This window comes from Sciurus vulgaris (genome assembly GCF_902686455.1).
Source record: "Sciurus vulgaris genome assembly, chromosome: X".
Lineage (NCBI taxonomy): Eukaryota > Metazoa > Chordata > Mammalia > Rodentia > Sciuridae > Sciurus > Sciurus vulgaris.
The window spans coordinates 128,488,427-128,506,494 of record NC_136471.1 but is presented as its reverse complement, the minus strand read 5'-3'; the positions used below and the strand labels follow the sequence as shown (position 1 = coordinate 128,506,494).

The window sequence follows — 18,068 nt, the reverse complement described above, 5'->3', positions numbered from 1 at the left end:
CAATGGTAACTATTAGAACATCTACAATGCTTATGTCCTCTGGCTTTTAAAATAAGGGTATAATTTTTCTATCTTAAATAAGAAAGGACCAAACAGTACCATATCTTTCCAGAAATTGTTAAGTAGCCAGGTAGGCACCTGTAGTCCCAGCTACACAAAAGGTTGGGTCAGAAGGATCTCTTGAGCCCAGCAGTTCGAGACCAGCCTGGGCAACATGGTGAGACCCTATCTCAAAACAAAACAAGAAATTGTTAAGCAAACAGCACTTCAATATCAGGAGGAAAAAAATTGTTTAACAACAATATCAAGTGCAAATTTACACATTGAATACATTACACTGATAGAGTTCAATACGTAGTTTTAAGTTTCCACCTATGGTTTGTGAAGCCCCAGGGCCCAACATGACCTCGAAGTTGAACAGGAGGCGTATCCATCTGCCAGCAGTAATTGTTTTATTGACCTGATTACAGAATAACTATTTCCATGGTCAAAAGGATCTATCCAAACACATTAGCCTTAGATACACAATGGCAGTAATTAGAGATGCATATTTTCTGAATTAAAATATGAGTCAATAGACGCAGCATAGAATAATGTTTTATTAGCATTTACTCAACATATTTTTTTACTGGTTTTGACACATGATTAGGCCAAACCCATTTTTTTTTTAACAGTTTTACTGAGATACCACTGACATGCCATGTAATTTGCCTATTTATAGTGTACAATTAAACTGGATTTTTTTGTTTTATTTTTTTAGTATATTCTTCCCTTTCCACTAGTTCAAATTATATGGTTGGACTGTCACCACAATCTAATTTTAAATATTTGGTCTTCCCTAAGAGAAAGCCTGATGCCCCTAGGAGTCACTCTCCATTTCTCCCTACTCTATACCTTACTCCCTAAATCTGGTCCTAACCAACCAGATCTACTTTATATATTTGTCCTTTCTAGACATATGCTACGTAATCCTTTGTGACTGGCTTCTTAGCCCAGTGTGTTCAAAGGCCATCCATGTCACAGCATGTATCAATATTTCCTTTATTTTGACTGTTGTATTCCGTCATAGGAGTACCACATTTTGTTTACCCATTCATTAGTTGAGAGATATTTGGGTTATTTTTACTTTTTGTGGTGCTGGGGATCAAATCCAGGGTCTCGCACAGGTCATGCAAGCCCTCTACCACTGAGCCACATCCCCTTCCAAGGTTGTTTTTACTTTGTAGCTATTGTGAATACTGTAATAGAGCCATTAGGGAACAAGTTTTTGTATGGACATAAGCATTCATTTCTCTTGGGTATACACCAAAAAGTGGAACTGCCAAGTCTGATGGGAACTGTGTTCAACCATTTGAGGAACTGCCTGTTTTCCAAATGGCTGTACCATTTACATTCCCACCAGTACCATGAAGCTTTCAATTTCTCCACCCACTCACCAATATTTATTTTATGTCTTTTTGATTCTGGTCATCCTAGTGGGTGAGAACTGATATCTCATTTTTGTTTTGTCTCATTTTGTTTTTTTGATACCAGGGGTTGAACCCAGGGGTGGTTAACCACTGAGCATGCCCCCAGCCCTTTTTATTTTGAGACAGGGTCCCACTAAATCGCTTGGGTCCTCACTAAATTGCTGAGGCTAGTGATCCTGAACTTGTGATCCTCCTGCCTCAGCCTCCTGAGTCACTGGGATTACAGGTATACACCACTGTACCCGGCTCTCATTATGGTTTTGATTTGCATTTCCCAAAGACCCATAATGTTGAACATGCTTTCATGTGACATCTATATATCATTTTTGGAGAAATGCCTATTAAATTCTTTAGCTTTATTTTGAGCTATGAGCGTTTATATATATGTACACATATACACATATGTTCATACACATATATACATACATTCTGGATGCAAGTCCCTTAGAGATATGATTTTTAAGTATTTTCTTCAATGGATTGTCTTTTCACTTTCTTGATGGTGTCCCTTGTTACACAAAAGTTTTAATTTTGCTATGATCCATCTATCTTTTTTTCCTGTTGTTTGTACTTTTTGTGTTACCTTTAAGAAACCACTATTTAACTCAAGGGCATGAAGATTTACCCCTGTTTTTGTTTAACAGTTTGTAATTTTAGCTTTCACATTCACATCTATGATCCACTTTAATTTTTGCATATGGTATAAGGTAGGAATCCAACTTCATTCTAATACATGTGGATATCTGGTTGTCCCAGTCCATTTGTTGAAGAGAAGATTTGTTCCCCATTTAATTGACTTGGAACTCATGTGGAAAATCAATTGACCATAAATGTGAGGGTTATTTATGAACTCTTTATGTCTATTCTTACGCCAGTATCACATTTTAGCTTTGTAGTTTTTGCTATTTTGGGGTTCCCACATTCCATTTTGATAGAACTATCTTAACACAGATGTTAGTATACTAAAAGTCACTGGAAAAAACTAATTTCACATCTGATTGATGCTTGTTAGTGTCTTAATCTTCTAACAGTTAAAATGTACCTTAATTAATCACATATACATCCTGTGACCACCAAATATTCCTTTAATAACTTTATCAATTTGGTACATTCAGAATTATTTAAACAAATAAGGACTGGGGATATATAGCTCGGTTGGTAGAGTGCTTGCCTTGCAAGCACAAAGCCCTGGGTTCAATCCCCAGCACCACAAAAAAAAAAAAAAAAAAAAAAAAAAAAAAAAAGCAAAATAGCATTAGAATTATTATTCCAGCTGGATACAATATGGTGACTGCCAAGTCTTGAACACAAAGAAACTTGAAGCTAAAGTAACTCTAGAATGTCATTATTCAGGTCAATGCTGGGATCCAGAAAGATCTTCAAACTTAGGAAAGACAAAATATTTCATGGTGTTGCCCACAGTATTTTCTAGTAGTCTGTAGTTACAGGTGGCTTCCTCTGAATCTGCCAGCATATTTCCTAGTCTCAGAGCTAACTGTGGCTTACCGTTCTTGTTCCACACTTTACCATTGACTATACCCTGAACAACATTAAGAAAACAAAAAGTCAATTCACTGTCTTTAACATGAAGTAAAACCAAGAAAGCCTGGATTTATCTTGCCTCACTTTACTCAGGTAGCTTCTAGTATTTGCCAGAATGTTTTCACTACAGTGGAAATTTGAGCACCTGAAAGGCCTCCAGCTTTTTCACTATTTACTTAAGACAAACAGCCAGTTTCCATCTCATTGAATTTTTGTTCATTTGAGTGAAATGGCCTCCCATCTAACCTATTCCAACAGCCTATTCCAAAACCCAAAATGTTTCCAATATACATAAGGGATTTTATTTTTCCATGCAAGAGTAAGTTGAGAATGAGAACTCTCTAATATTTTTGTACTTAGAATTTCGGCTTACCATTAGTTATATACTTAAAAATCAACTTGAAATGCTTTAAATCTTTAACAAGAATGTTAAAGATGCTTCTGTGGGGTGGATTAGCTTCCCAGCCCCTTTTCTTCAGTCCTGGGAATTGAACCCAGGGCCTCTTCTACTGAGCTCCATTCCCAGCCCTTGTTTTAAATTTTGAGATAGGGTCTCACTAACAGGCTGACCTCAAACTTGCGACCTTCCTGCCTCAACCTCCCAAGTATTCAGGATTACCCACTAGTACTACCTTGCCCAGCAGGACGCCTTAGTTTCTAAAGACTAAGCACAGCCAGCAACTTTGCAAGGAAACTTTCCATAAGTAAGAGCTGAATTTTGGGCAACGTGTTCTGTAAGAGATATACACCCACACAGGACCTGGGGCAACCATCAAATCAATGGTCCTTGTCCTGTGTTTTCTCTGAAGTTCCCCCATTGCCCACTCCTTATAGGAGGTTGTTTCCTTTTGAAAACTCCTACCAGACCATGAAAAGGCACTTCATCCCTCTCGGCACAAATGGGTGGGAGGCCCTATTCCACAGAAAAGAAGGCCCAAACCCTGCTTTCCATCTTCCCCTCCTCTGCTGTCTGACGACCTCTCTGTGACATCTAAACCTCAGAACTTTCTACCTAAGGAAGTAGGATCTGTTTTCCCTCCTTCTATTTCCTCTATGGAACCCTGAATTCCCCCACATCTATATATCACATCTCCTGATCAACCCCAAGTCCAAGTCAATAATATAGAATGAGACCTTCTGAGCAACTTAGTGAGACCTTGCCTCAAAATAAAACACATAAAGAGTTGGAGGTATAGCTCAGTGGTAGAGTGCTTGCCTACCATGTGTGAAGCCCTGGGGTCCAATATCCAGCACAAGGAAGGAAGGGAGGGAGAACTATTTGCAGTGAAGGAAAAAAATACCATCTTATTATCTGCAAACATCCCTACACACAAGCTACTGTCAGATATTGAGTGTGGGGCTGGGGAGGTAGCTTAGTGGTAGAGTACTTGTCTAGTATGCACAAGGCACTGGGTTTAGTCCCTATTACCACCAAAAAAAATTAAAATTTTAGCCAGGCATGGTGGTACACGCCTATAATCCCAGCAACTTGGGAGTCTGAGGCAGAAGGGTTGGAAGTTCTAGGCCAGCCTCAGAAACTTGGTGAGACTCTGTCGGGGATGAGGCTCAGTGGTTAAGCACCCCTGGATTCAACCTCTGGCACAAAAATAAATTAATTAGTTAAATTAAATTAAATAATATTTTTTATAAAAAGTTTTTGCTGCCTGAGGGTAGTTAAATTTTTTTAAAAAAGCACTGAGTGTTGAACAGAAAATTTGGCAGAATAAAAAATCAGTTGAGGGACATAAAGCAATTTTTAAAAACTTAATAATTATTAATTAAAAACAATAGGTAATATAAGTATTCAGAAACAAAATTTCAATATTTATCAATGAGTTTCTCTCTCAAAGTCTACTTTAAACTTGTTCTTTATGGACTTCAGTTTATTATTTCTAAATACAATGCATAAATACCCCCATCTAAACTCTAACACAACATTAATCCTACTTGTATTTTTGTATAGTTTAAATACATGAGTTATGATTCTATTCACCCTCCTCCTCTGCGTCACTCAGGCCCTCACAATATGCATTTCTTTATAGAAAATGGAAATGTTTGCTAATCTGTTAGCCGCTCAGCTATAAGTGGATTAATGCTGGTGCATTAGAAAATGTCTTCTATATATCACGTACGATGAGTAATTCCCCATTGGACTTTATAATAAAGCCAAAAGGGCCCTCCAAATTACAGCTTAAACACTAGTTTAATAGCAAGGTCCTTTAACAAGTAACTTTACTGATACAGTGATTTAAATAGGAACTGAGTTTTAAAATTCTGTCACTTTTTTTTTTTTTTTTTTTTTTAATGGTGCTGGAGATGGAACCCAGGGCCTGTGCATGTTAGGCAAGTGCTCTACCACTGAGCTACACCCCCACCCCTCCCTGTCACTTTTTAATTATATTTGTTTCAAGATATTAAAAGGTGAAGCACAGAAGAAACACCTACATTTTCTTTCTATAGCCTAAGCCTGGAACTACATGAATATTCTATGGCCATTATGAAGATATTAAACTATCAAAAAAATCAACTAAGAACTTCAAACACATCTCCTGTGACTCTAGCATCTGTCCCACCTCACAAGTGGTCCTCAGCCAGCTCCCCTGCACCCCCAAATGTGTTCACAAGCACTCTCTCCCTGCAGTTCATCTTTCCGTTGTGGAACTGATCCTGCCCAAAGATGGCCTCGGAAAATATAGTTCAGCTTCCAAGCAGCTGGTATCCAAATAGGCTTTGCTTGTGGAAAACAGGCTTGAATGTGGAAATGGGTTTAAGAGAAGGGAAAGACTAGCTGTGCAAGATGGAAACCTAACGAATAGTCAAACTGATCAGAATAAAAACAGGTTGTGGGCTGGTGCAGTGGCGCACACGTAATCTCAGCAGCTCAGGAGGCTGAGACGGAAGGATCATAGGTTCAAGGCCAGCTTCAGTAATTTAGTGAGGTCCTAAGCAACTTAGCAAGACCCTATCTCAAAATAAAAATATAAAAAAAGGGCTGGGGATGTGACTCAATGGCTAAGCGCCCCTGGGTTCAATCCCCAGTACCAAAACAAAACAAAAAACAGGTTGTGAAACACTAAAGAAAAAGAAAAAAGTTCAAGCCCACTACTAAGCTTAATACTTTGAGCTAATTCTTCCATTATTTTCCTACTTCTATGTTACTTTACATAGCTATATACACATGCTGAATTTTGCTTTTTTCACTGACTGTTACTTTATGAGCAAAACTTTCCCTGTTGGTGAACTTTTTGTTGTGAACCTCAGATATGCTTTTTGGAGCAGATAACTCACAGCACTGTGGAGATGAATTGGAAGGGCTAGAAGAGACTAAGGACAGACAGAAGACAGAGGAGGGCATTAAAGTTGTCTGGTCAGGGGACAATTCATTCATTTATTTGTTCATTCAACAAGTATTTACAAAACACTCAATATATGCTGGGCTTTGTTCTAGGGACACTGGGGATATAGAGGTGACAAGCAGACAAAGGCTTGTCTCATGAAGTTCCTGGCCCATAGAGAAAGACTGATGTCAAACAAGTAGGACAATTCCAAGTGCAGGGGGGTTTGTAGAAGACAGGTACAGTCTCCTGCAGGAGCACATGATCAAGAAGATACTATCAGCAAGTGCTGGTAGGGCTATGGAGAAGCCAGAACCCCCCCACACTGCTGGGAAAATGCAAAATGGTGCAGCTGCATTGGGAAAACAATATGAAAATTTCTCAAAAGCTCAAAGAATAATATGACAATGCATTCCTAGGTGTCATGTATTAGAAAGATGAAAAGATGTCTACACAAAAATTACTACATGAATGTTTGGAGCAGTATTATCTATAATAGCCAAGAAATGCAAATAAGTCAAGTGTCCATCAGCTGGTAAATGGATAAACAAAATGTAGTCTATCCATACTGTAAAATGCTACTTAGCAATAACAACAAAGTGTGGATACAAGCCTCAAAAACATGCTTATGCTAAGTGAAAAAAGCCAGACACAAAGGAATACACATAAACCCATTTATTCAAAACGCCCAGAAAAAGCAAACAGCAGAAATGGAAACTTGATCAGTAGTTCCTCAAGGAACCTGGTACTAGGGATGACAACAAGAATTAACAGTAAATAAGCTTAAGGGATCTTATTGGGTGATGGAAATGTTCTGAATTAGATTGTACTAATGGCTCCACAACTCAATACATTTATTAAAAAATATTTAAATCATACCTGGCAACTGGAGAATTTTATCTATGTAAATTATATCTTAATACAAGTGTTGAAAAAATAAAATGTGAGAAATAGCCAGGGTTGTATAGTAATTCAGGTCAGAGATGATGGTGGCTTGAACCAGGTAGAAAACAGAATTAGATAAAAGAGGACTGATTCAACAGATGCTGAGAAAATAACAACTGTCAGGTTTCCACAAGCCCTTTCCTTGCCACTTTAGCATTCTGTGAACTCTTATGCTACCGACACCCTGTGCTATTCATTTTGACATAATCACATACTGTCTCACATTGTCAGTTGATTATTTTGTGCATACTGTCACTGCCCGGAGGTCAGATGTGTACATGAGTGCACCATAAGTACTCACAACAAATGAGTGGTGAAACAATTGAACATAATCAGCCTGAGGCTGAAAATCTTTGATTATTCTGGATTAGACTAACAGTCATCATAATGTTAAGACAATGAAACTAGCAATTACCTTCACATAGGAGTCGCAAAAGTCATCAGCACAACAGTAGAATAAAAATCAATTTGTTAGAACATAACCACCATAATTGATAGCAAGAAGAGAAAAGGAAACAGAATCAGGAATTCAACCCACAGCAACATTTTCAATACATTATCTTTGGTGAGGGGGGGTCAGTAAAAATAAAAGAACACTTTGACCAGCATGTCTGTCTTTCTGATTGTGAGTCAGCACAGTTAGTTCAAGTCTTAAGTCGGGGTACCACAGTGGACAGCACAGGGTTCAGAGGATGGGAGTCTGGACCTTGGCCAAACCCCACACGTGAGCGTGGGCAACATATTTAAGCTCTCAGCATCTCTGGAAAAAAATGGGAGCAGTAAACATCTTGCACAAAGGCAATGAAACACAGCACTGAAATTATGTGTAGCCTTTGAGGCATGCAGCAAAAAGAAGTCATGTACCCTATAATGATATTTCTGTCAAAAATGGACCCCACATATGATGTGTGAGGTTTTTTGTTTTGTTTTATTTTGTTTTACTGACTGCATTTTGATTCATTGTACACAAATGGGGTATATCATTTAGTTTCTATGGTTGTACACGATATAGATTCATACCATTTGTGTAATTATACTGTAAAGGGTCATATAATTACTATTTTAGGTTTTATGGGCCATCTTGTCTCTGTTACAACTGTTCAACTCTGCCATTATAGTACAAAAGCAGTCATACACAATAAAGAATGGGAACACCAGGCATGGAGGTACACGCCTGTAATCCCAATGACTTGGGAAGCTGGGGCAGGAGGATCCCAAATTTAAGATCAGCCTCAGCAACTTAGCCAGATCCTACCTCAAAAATAAAAATAAATGAGAATGGAGCTCAGTGGTAAAGCCCCTCCCTGGGTTTGATCCCTACTAAAAACAAAAACAAAACAAAAAAACCACATGACTGTGTTCCAACAGAACTTAATTTACAAAAACAAGTGGCTGACTCATGGGCATAATTGATGCAAGCAAAGTTAAAAGTCTGGAGAATACAGTTTTTCTTAATTTTACTCACACCTCATCTATACTTAACCATTTTTGTTTTTAATCTTTTCAGAAATTTTAACACAAATACATTGATACAATTGAGAAATCAAAATATGACAAAGTATACATCAAGAATGCCTCCAGTTATTGTTTAACTTGCCCTCTATAGGTGATCATTTTTAATAGTTGTTGGGCATAACATACACTTCCCACCTTCTGCACACACACAAAAATACCATACTAGATCCGCTATTCTGTATTCTGCTCTTTCTATATTACACAGGAGAAATCATTCAAAATATTAATGTACAATTTGGTCATCCTTTTATTGCAGCTGCATGTATACCCTGGGAGATTCAGTCAGCTTCCTACAGACACGCTAGTTTCTGATCTCTGCTCTTAAAAGTAAGGGCTGGGAGAAGAATATGATGAAAAACTTTTACACACATCACTTTGTACAGGCATAGTTAAAACTCTAGGAACAATTTCCAGAAGTAGGATTCCTGGATCAAACTATCGATGATCTTATGATTCTGATAGAAACTGACACGTCCTCAATACAGGCTATTTCATGTTTGCACTCTCACCAACAGCACACAAGGTTGCCTTTGAGCTCTGTTTCATTGGAGGGAAAAATCTGAAAAACTGCCTTAAATGCTCTCTTTAGGTACCTGCATTCCCAAGACCAGCCTGTGTTTAAGGATTCAACAGAAGACCTCATGGGACTTAGCAAATCATTGTACTTACAGCCAGGATTCATTTCAGCAACATAATAAGGACATGCAGATCATAAGGGAAAGAGACACATGGAGTCTGGAAGAATCTACGTGCAGACTTCCTTATGCTCCCTTCCTCCCCTCAGGGGTCATGCACGGCTGACTCAGCCAATGAAAACAAAACACGTGCACATTTCTACCCAGGGAAGCTTACAGAAGCACCCTCTGTCTAACCACAGCCAAACTCCAGACTCCAGGAAGGGAAGCAGGTATTGGGCATGAGCCACGCTGCCTTAACAGTCCAGGCACCCTGAGCCAGCTCATCAGGCGAAGTTTTATACCAATGCAGGGAATGGTTTACCAGATACCCAGATGCCAGTCAGACAAGGGCCAACCTTGCCAGACACTCTTAGGAAGGTGGCATTTTTAGTTCTGCCATGTCAACTCTTTTCCGCACAGTGTCTCAGGATGAAATTATTTCAGGTAAGCTAGCCAGTTAGTTCGAAGGTACACCACCAATAGCAGAAAGTGGCTGTGGCTTCGGGTGAAGGCTGGCTCAGGGTGACGAGCTCTGATTGGTCGACTGCTTGCCTTGAACCACTTCACACCATTGGAGCCCCCACTGCAGCTCCCCGGGCCCTGCTGCAGGGAAATGTGCCTGGCATGACAAAACTGACTCCTAACAAAATTACTATTTATCGCAAGCTGCTGCTTTTCAAAAATGACCCCATTCTTTCATTCTGAGGCACTACAAAGGGTCAAAAAAGAACCGAGGGTTGGTGCTGGCTTCAGAGATTTTCATGAAAGACTGTACAAGTTCAGTGAAAAAGCAAACCATAGAATAGATTGCCTTTGGCTTATGAGTGAGATTTAAATATGTGAATTCCTTACCAGATTTCTCTGTGTAGCATGTATTTTCTAGGTATTCCATAAAAGTACACATATTTTCTAAAGTAGCTAACTAGTCTATCTGTACTTCTTTAAAATAGATCATAAAACTAAATTCTCCAAAACTTAGTAGTAGACTGGCTTATGAGAATTGCCTTTGCCAACCTTCAAATGACCCCATTTTAAAGTGAACTTTGGGGCAGGGGGATTCTGGGGTGCTTAATCATTGAGCTAAATCCCCAGTCCTTTTTATTTTTGAGGTAGGGTCTCACTAAATTGCCCAGGACAGCCCTGAATTTGATGTTGATGTCCTCTGTCATTATTAAAACCCCACTTAGATGGGAGGCTGCCTCAGTCTCTCTAGTCATTGCAATTATAGGCAAGTGCCACCACACCCACCTAAAGTTAACTTTTTGTTGAAGTATAATACACAAAGAAAATATGCAAGATAGCCACATACCTCACTTGATTTTCAGGAATCTGACATACCCAGATAACCAGACAGAGTCCCATGTGCCACCCTGCCTACCCTCAAAGCAAGCCACTACCCTGACTTTTAATGCCACTGATAAGTTGGTTCAGGTTTTACTTTACTATAAATGGAATTCTATGGACTATTTTCTCTTGTCCCTGGCTTCTTTTGTTCAATATGCTTGCAGGATTGACCTCTGCAGCTGCATATTACTTACTCTTACTGCTCTATACAAATCTATCATAGGAATATACCTTATTTATCCAGTTTACTTTGAAAGGCATTTGAATCATTGCCAGTTTGGAGCTATTACAAAGAGTTTAGCATGTTCATTTTCTAAATGCTAGCAAAAATTTTCTAAATTGCTGAACAGCAGGCACACAAACACATAAAACTTAGGTATACAACTTGATGAGCTGGACACACACACATACACACCTAGGTGACCAAACACAAGTGCAAGATATAGAATACTTCAGTCACTGGGGAAGGCTCCAGATTTTAAATCATTTCAAAGAGATAAGCAACTCCTGAAGCTTTATACACACAGCACAGACTCCAGTAGGGGAGGGGGCAGTTAACACGCTCAAGCCAGGAATTCTACTCCAGATTCTTGTCATTTGCTTGTGACCTTCCAAAGGTCAGTCAGCCTCAGTTTCAATATCAAGCAAATGAAAGGGTAGAGCTAAGATGGATTCCCCAGCCCTTTGCAGCTACAAAATTTTATCAGTCAAAGAAAACCACAATCTTCCCTGCCAGTACTGAGTTCCTAAACCCCAATTCTTCTTGCACTTATTGTATCCCCCAGTTGGCTCAGTAGAGACGAGCAGCAGTTAATCACCATTTCCCACTTATTAACTCTGGTTTCTTACATATCATGATTAAATCATCCTTCAGCCTTCTTTTCTTGAGGTTGAATAATTGCAGCCCTTTTTATTCTTTCCCACATTGGCTCTACTCCAAGTCTTTGTGGCTTGCCTGGAAACGTTTTTCTAATTCTTTACATGCTCCTAGAAACTAAGGAACCCCAACAGGATACAATATTTTCCTGAAGTTGACCAAAGGCAATTAAAGAGAGAGAAGCAGAGAAAAGGAATACCCCCTGCAGAGCCTCCCCATTCAAAGTGTGGGCAGATACCAGCAGCTTCAGCTTCACCTGGGAGCTCCATGTAATTGCAAATCCTCCCCTTCCTCCCCAAACCCCATCAGAATCTGCATTTTAATAAGATCCCCAGGTGATCCCTATGCACAAGGAAGTGTGAAAGAAAGGATGCTGTATTTAAATCTTCCCAAGATGTAGTTTACTATTTTCCTCTGACTGCTATGACAAATGACCACAGATTTAGTGACTTAACCCATTAAATCATAATGGACTTAACCCCTAATCCTATATATACCTATAAATGGGACACTGGGACATAATGGGTTAAGCTAACACGAATTGATTCTCTCAAATTCTTGAGGTCAGAAATCAGAAATGAGTTTCACAAATGGCTGAAATCAAGGTGTCAATGTGTTGGCAGGGCTGAATCCTTAAGGAGGCTCCAGGGGAGAATCCATTTCCTTTCCTTTTTCAGTTTCTAATGGCCACTTGTCAAAGTCTAATCTCCATCCCTCTCATCTCTGCTTCCATTCTCACACCTCACTCATCCTACTACAAATGAGGCAGGAGAGAAGTAGAACAGAATGAAGCAATAATTATCAGCCAACATCACTCATCAATGATCACTTACATAGGTGTACAGTCTGAAACAAAGAAGTCAAAAGATCAGAAAATTTCTAGGTAATGCATAACTTTTCATGCAATAAAGGGCTCTGGGTTTTAAGCCCACGAAGTGAGCTTTCCTCTTTCTTAGAAACCTCCAGAGTAAAGTACTTCAATTTCCATACTGTCCAAAGAAACTGACATGTTGGCAGATGGATACTCTCCAACAACAGAGTACAGCACTGTGCTCATGGTTTACACAATCCAGTTATACCTCTTTTTAAACGTTTAAGAAAGGCTTGGGTTTGTTTTATACAACAGAATGCTAATTGATCTTTAACAATTACACCTTACCTAAACCTGAAAATGCCTAAATTCTTTTTTTTTTTTTCAATCAGCAGTTCTTGACCAACAACTGTGCAGTAGTAAGTGCTTGGAGACAGAAACGCACAAATTCCTGGCTCTTCTGAAGTCTGCACTTTAATGAGGTCGAGGAGTAAGATTTTGTACTGCAAATGCACAGTATGGACAGTCCTGAGAGAAGGATTAGCACACGAATTCAGTCACTGTGATTCCTTCCGTGTGGCAGAAACCTGCAGAATACCAGCAGGCACAGAAAAGGGGATCCAAATCAGCACTGTGCACACTGACGATTAAAGAGCTGCGTGTATCCGGAAGAAGTTGAAGCAAGAGGCACTGTTTATTAAAGGTCTAAAGGCAACCCACTTTTTCCTAAAAGCTGATTATATCTGTGCTTGGGATATGGCATCCCGCTGCTTAAGTTCTCCTGGAAACCACACCAAAAAAATTCTACTTGTTCTCTTTCAGCATTAAATATTTGTGCCTTTTCATCCCCCTTATGAGTATCTTTTTGTTTCTGTTGTTCTCCCTACACCTCCCCAGCCACCTCTAGATCATTCCATCTGCTCCCTTCTCTCAAGTTCATAATTATTCAGGATCACAATCAGCAGTATGTTGGTAAATGGTTAACAATCAGCGAGGATGGGAAGAGACTGGATTCTGTGGCATTTTATGATTTTCACAGTGTAAATATCCCCAACATAGCCAATCTAATCTGAAGCTACCAGTGTGATGTCTTTGAAGTTGGAATTGGGAGGAGACACTAAACAATCAGGGGGGAAAAAATCACTATATACTGGCTTCATCACAGAATGGGACAATCAGGAGTACTCTGTGGCCCTATCTATAAAGGTGACAAATCTTGAAGACCTCCACATGTTCCCAACATGCTCCAATCCAGCCAGTTTCTAGCAGGCAGGTATATGAGGAGGGCTCAATATCACCTGCTTAATTCTCCTTTGAAATAATTCAAACTCTCCTGAAAACACGATCTAAGATTTTTCATTCACCTGCTCTAAAATACGAGAAAGTCTAATGTTATACAACCTCACAATTTGTAGCAAGTGTGTTTCTAGCTTTGGCTATAATTTACATACATTAAACCTCACCCATTCTCAAGTGTACAGTTTGACGAAATTTAGTAATTATCTGTAGTTATACAACCATCACAATCAAGATACAGAATAGCTCCCCCATTACACAATATCCTGGTATCTTCCAGTAGCTCATTTCCTTCCCGGCTCCTGGCAACCACTGATCTACTTTTTGTTGCTATAGTTTGGCTTTTCTAGAATGGCATAAATTAAATCATACAGTGTTTGTATATATTTTTTTCATTTAATGTTTGAGATTCTTCCATGTTTTTGTACATATCCATATTTTTCCTTTTCACTGCTGAGTCATATTCCACAGTATGGGCATGCCATGTCCGTCACTGTTACTGCCTTTGAAACCATTTATCAGTTAAAAGACATTGGGGTTGTTTCCAGTTTGGGGGTACTCTGAATAATGCTGCTACAAATGTTTAAGTCTTTGTATAAACAGATTTTTATTTTTTTATTTCATTTATCAGGCTTTTTAAATATACCAGGCACAATTATACAGGCATTATAACTACAATCTCATTTAATGCCAACATCAACCCTAAGGGAGCATTTTTTTCAGATGAACTAAAACTAAGTTGTACAAGTGTACCCAGCCAGGAAGTGGAGGAGTCAGGATTTGAACCCTGCTAATCCATATGGTTGTCATGGGGATTAGATGAGTTAATACATATAATGTGCTTAGAATAGCAAGCGTTCAATAAATGTCAGCTATTATAACTAAGCTCTTTCCCACACACGATCCTACCACCCACAGAGTATTCAATAGTGTTTGAAAGTAAGGATGTACAGCTACTGAAATAAATGAAAACGAGTCTCACCAATATATGCCTGCTGGCAACATCACTGCTTTTCTTGGCTCTCTTTTCTTCTCCATCCTCCATTTCAGTCCCAGGTTAAAAAGAAATCCATGTTTTATCATTTCAGCAACTGATATCGCAATAATAGCAACAACTAAAACAGCTCTCAGTACGAACACACATACTAAGAAAAATATTTCCCAGTAAATTAAAAGAAAATATCAGCTGGCCAGGTTCTTCTTATAAGAAGTATAAAACTACTGGAATTTTAGAAGAAAAACAAGATAATCCTTATTAGAGCCCCCCCACCCCCGGCCACCTTTTCCACCCTTATTTCAGTTTTGTGAACTTTAATAGCACACACATATACAAATGTTGTATAAATCTCATTGGGAAGGGAAAAAAGATTGTGATTTAAGATGCACAGGAATCTTATAACTCTCCCTGTTGAGGTATAAGATTTAGTATAAAAAATGGCTCCCACCAGGCACAGTGGTGCACACCTGTAATCTCAGTTACTCTGGAGACAGAGGCAGGAGGATGGCAAGTTCAAGGCCAGCCTCAGCAACTTAGCAAGCTCCCGATTCAAAATTAAAAAATAAAAGTGGGCTGGGGATGTAGCTCAGTAGCAAATCATGCCTAGGTTCAATTTCCAGTCACATAAGATAAACCCTTGTGAAAACCCGGTAGGTAGGTGTCCAAGTACTTTTGTCCTGACGTTGTAATTATCCATTCTTACCCTTTTAATAATACAAACTGTAAGATTTATTTTCCCCCACCTGAAATGAGATCATTAATACAGTCAATTCCTTAATGTATTTGTATGTCTTTAAATAGAGTGGATTTCATACTGTATGTTCAAAATAATTCAGATAAGAATTCAACTGGTAATCATTTACTTATTTTGGCTCTCAACAATGTTCTTTGGCAATCATGATGATAAATATTGTAGTACTGAAAAAGTCAATAATGAACACTATAATTTCAAATTGACTCAGGACTCAACATCGTACTTCATCAAATAAGAAAAAAATCTGTTTCAGATTCTTGGCCTTCTAATTAATTTCCTAATGGAAAAATAACCTGGAAAGATTCAATTAACAAAAGTAATATATGCAGACACTAATTCAAAACAGAAATAAAGGGTAGATGTGAAAAGTAAATCCCCCAGCATAAGCTTCATGTTGTGAGCCCCTGGAAAAGAGATAGACAAAATGAGCATAATTTTTTTAGATACTTTTCAAGGGAAGAATGTCAGATTCTTCAGGAGCTCATGAAACAGAAATGGTAAAAAATCAAAATCTTCATCTGGATTAGCACGGCTCAGTGGGGTCAAGCCTAAGAAAGGTAAAGTCAAGATAGTCACTAAGATTATAATTAGCCTAAAAATTATTGTATGTTCTACCAACAATATTCTGAATTGCAAAGGCAGGTTAGACTGACCTAGACAAGGAAACCCTTTTATCCTTTAAATAAATATTAAAAACGTTTTGGAAAGAAAAAAAAAAAAAAAAAGAAAGGTAAAGTCAAAACTATAAAGCAGCCAGGCATGGTGGTGTGTGCCTGTTAATCCCAGCAACTCAGGAGGCTGAGGCAAGAGTATTGCAAGTTTGAGGCTAGCTTCAGCGACTTAGTGAGGCCTTGAGCAACTTAGTGAGGCCCTGTCTCAAAATAAAAAATAAAAAGCACTAATGATGTGGCTCAGTGGTTAAGTACCCCTGGGTTCAATCCCTGGTACACCCCACCTCTACCCCCCAGCCCCCCCCCCCAAAAAAAAAAAAAAAAAAAACCCAAAAAGCACATCAAGTGAATCTTGATATTTGGAAGTTAAAAGTCAAAAAAGGAACTTCTGTTTGCCTTTTAGCTGTGACCTCCCCTTCCTGGAGACCCAGGTTGAATAAGGGACAGAACGTGGTAAAGCACAGGCAGTGCCTTTCTTTTGCTGACATTGTGGCTGGAGAGAGTAAGAGGCAACCAACTCAGTGGACATTTATTCTGATGAAGACCACAGAACATTCTGCAGTCTTAGTCTCTGCAACTTCTGGAATCCATGCTTTCTGCTTGAAATTAAACTCGAACAGTAATTTTCATAATATTATAACAGTAAGAATAACGTGGTGGGTAGGTAGGCAACATAAGGGATGTAAAATAGTAATAAATAAAAGTACAGTCAGCCCTCTGTAGCCACGGGTTCCACCCCCAGATTCAACCAACTGTGCACTGAAAATGTTTTGAAAATTGTGTCTGTACTGAACATGTAGACTTCTTTGTCATTTTTTCCTAAACAATGTAACAACTACTTACATAGCATTTACATAGCAGTAGGTATTATAAATAACCTAGAGATGATTTAAAGTATATAGGAGGATATACATAGGTTATTTGTAAATGCTATGCCATATTATATATAAGGGACATGAGCATCCATGGATTTTGACATTCATGGGGAACCTTAGGACAAATTCCTCTCAAATACCAAGGAATGACTGTATATTGTGGAGCTTTTGAAAAATTCCAGTGAGAGAAAAGTTTTATGAATTCCCCCACCCCCTGTTCTGAGCTCTCTCTTTCAATTTGTTTTTTTTTTTTTTTTTTTTTTTTTTGGGGTGGTGCTGGGGATTGAACCCAGGGCCTTGTGCATGCAAGGCAGGCACTCTGCCAACTGAGCTATACCCCCCACCCTATCTCTTTCAATTCTAATGCCCTTACTCTCCCCACCCCTGTAGTGGTGCAAAACTGGTGATTGAACCAGGGCCTTAAGCCCTCTACCATGGGCCGCATCTCCAGCCCTCACTTCCCATTTGTGGAACTACACATTAAAAATTGTCATAATCAGAAAGCCATCTCTAGCCTTAAAGTAATCTCTCCCACCCCAATCCCCCTACTATTTTGTTTCTTGTTTAGGTAGCATGCAGAATCTTTAGAAATAGCAGCCTTCTCTGTTCTGCTCTGATGATAAAGGATCTTGCACATTTTTTACATATTATGTAATTAATTTCATCAAAAGATCCTCTAGGGGCAATCCTTGAAAACTGAGCAGCAAGATACAGATAATATCACAGTCTTAATTCCTCTTATTTCTAGATGAGAACAAATGTCTTATATATATATATATATATATATATATATATATATATATATACATACTACAACCATTTGAAATAAAAACTCACTGAGCTCTTTTGCTCACTCAGGACACTGTATCTGTTTCTGCCTCCTGTAAAAATGGTGGATCACGATGCTACAATGAGTAAAAGACAACAGGACTTAGTGGAAAGTTTGCTTGAAGACACCAG

General features: G+C 38.7%; 1 protein-coding gene across 2 annotated transcripts in view; it reads right to left on the bottom strand.

Annotated features, from left to right (window-relative positions):
- GPM6B (glycoprotein M6B) overlaps positions 1-18,068 on the bottom strand; it is a 163,065-nt gene that overhangs the window by 65,579 nt on the left and 79,418 nt on the right. Inside the window, exon 1 of one of the 2 annotated variants that reach the window (XM_079123251.1) lies at positions 9,476-9,503. The exons of the other annotated variant lie outside the window; for it this stretch is intronic. Coding sequence (XP_078979377.1) covers positions 9,476-9,488 — 13 coding nt within the window. The 5' untranslated portion in view covers positions 9,489-9,503. Of the gene's footprint in view, positions 1-9,475; positions 9,504-18,068 lie in introns of those variants that run through there. 2 annotated transcript variants of the gene reach the window in all.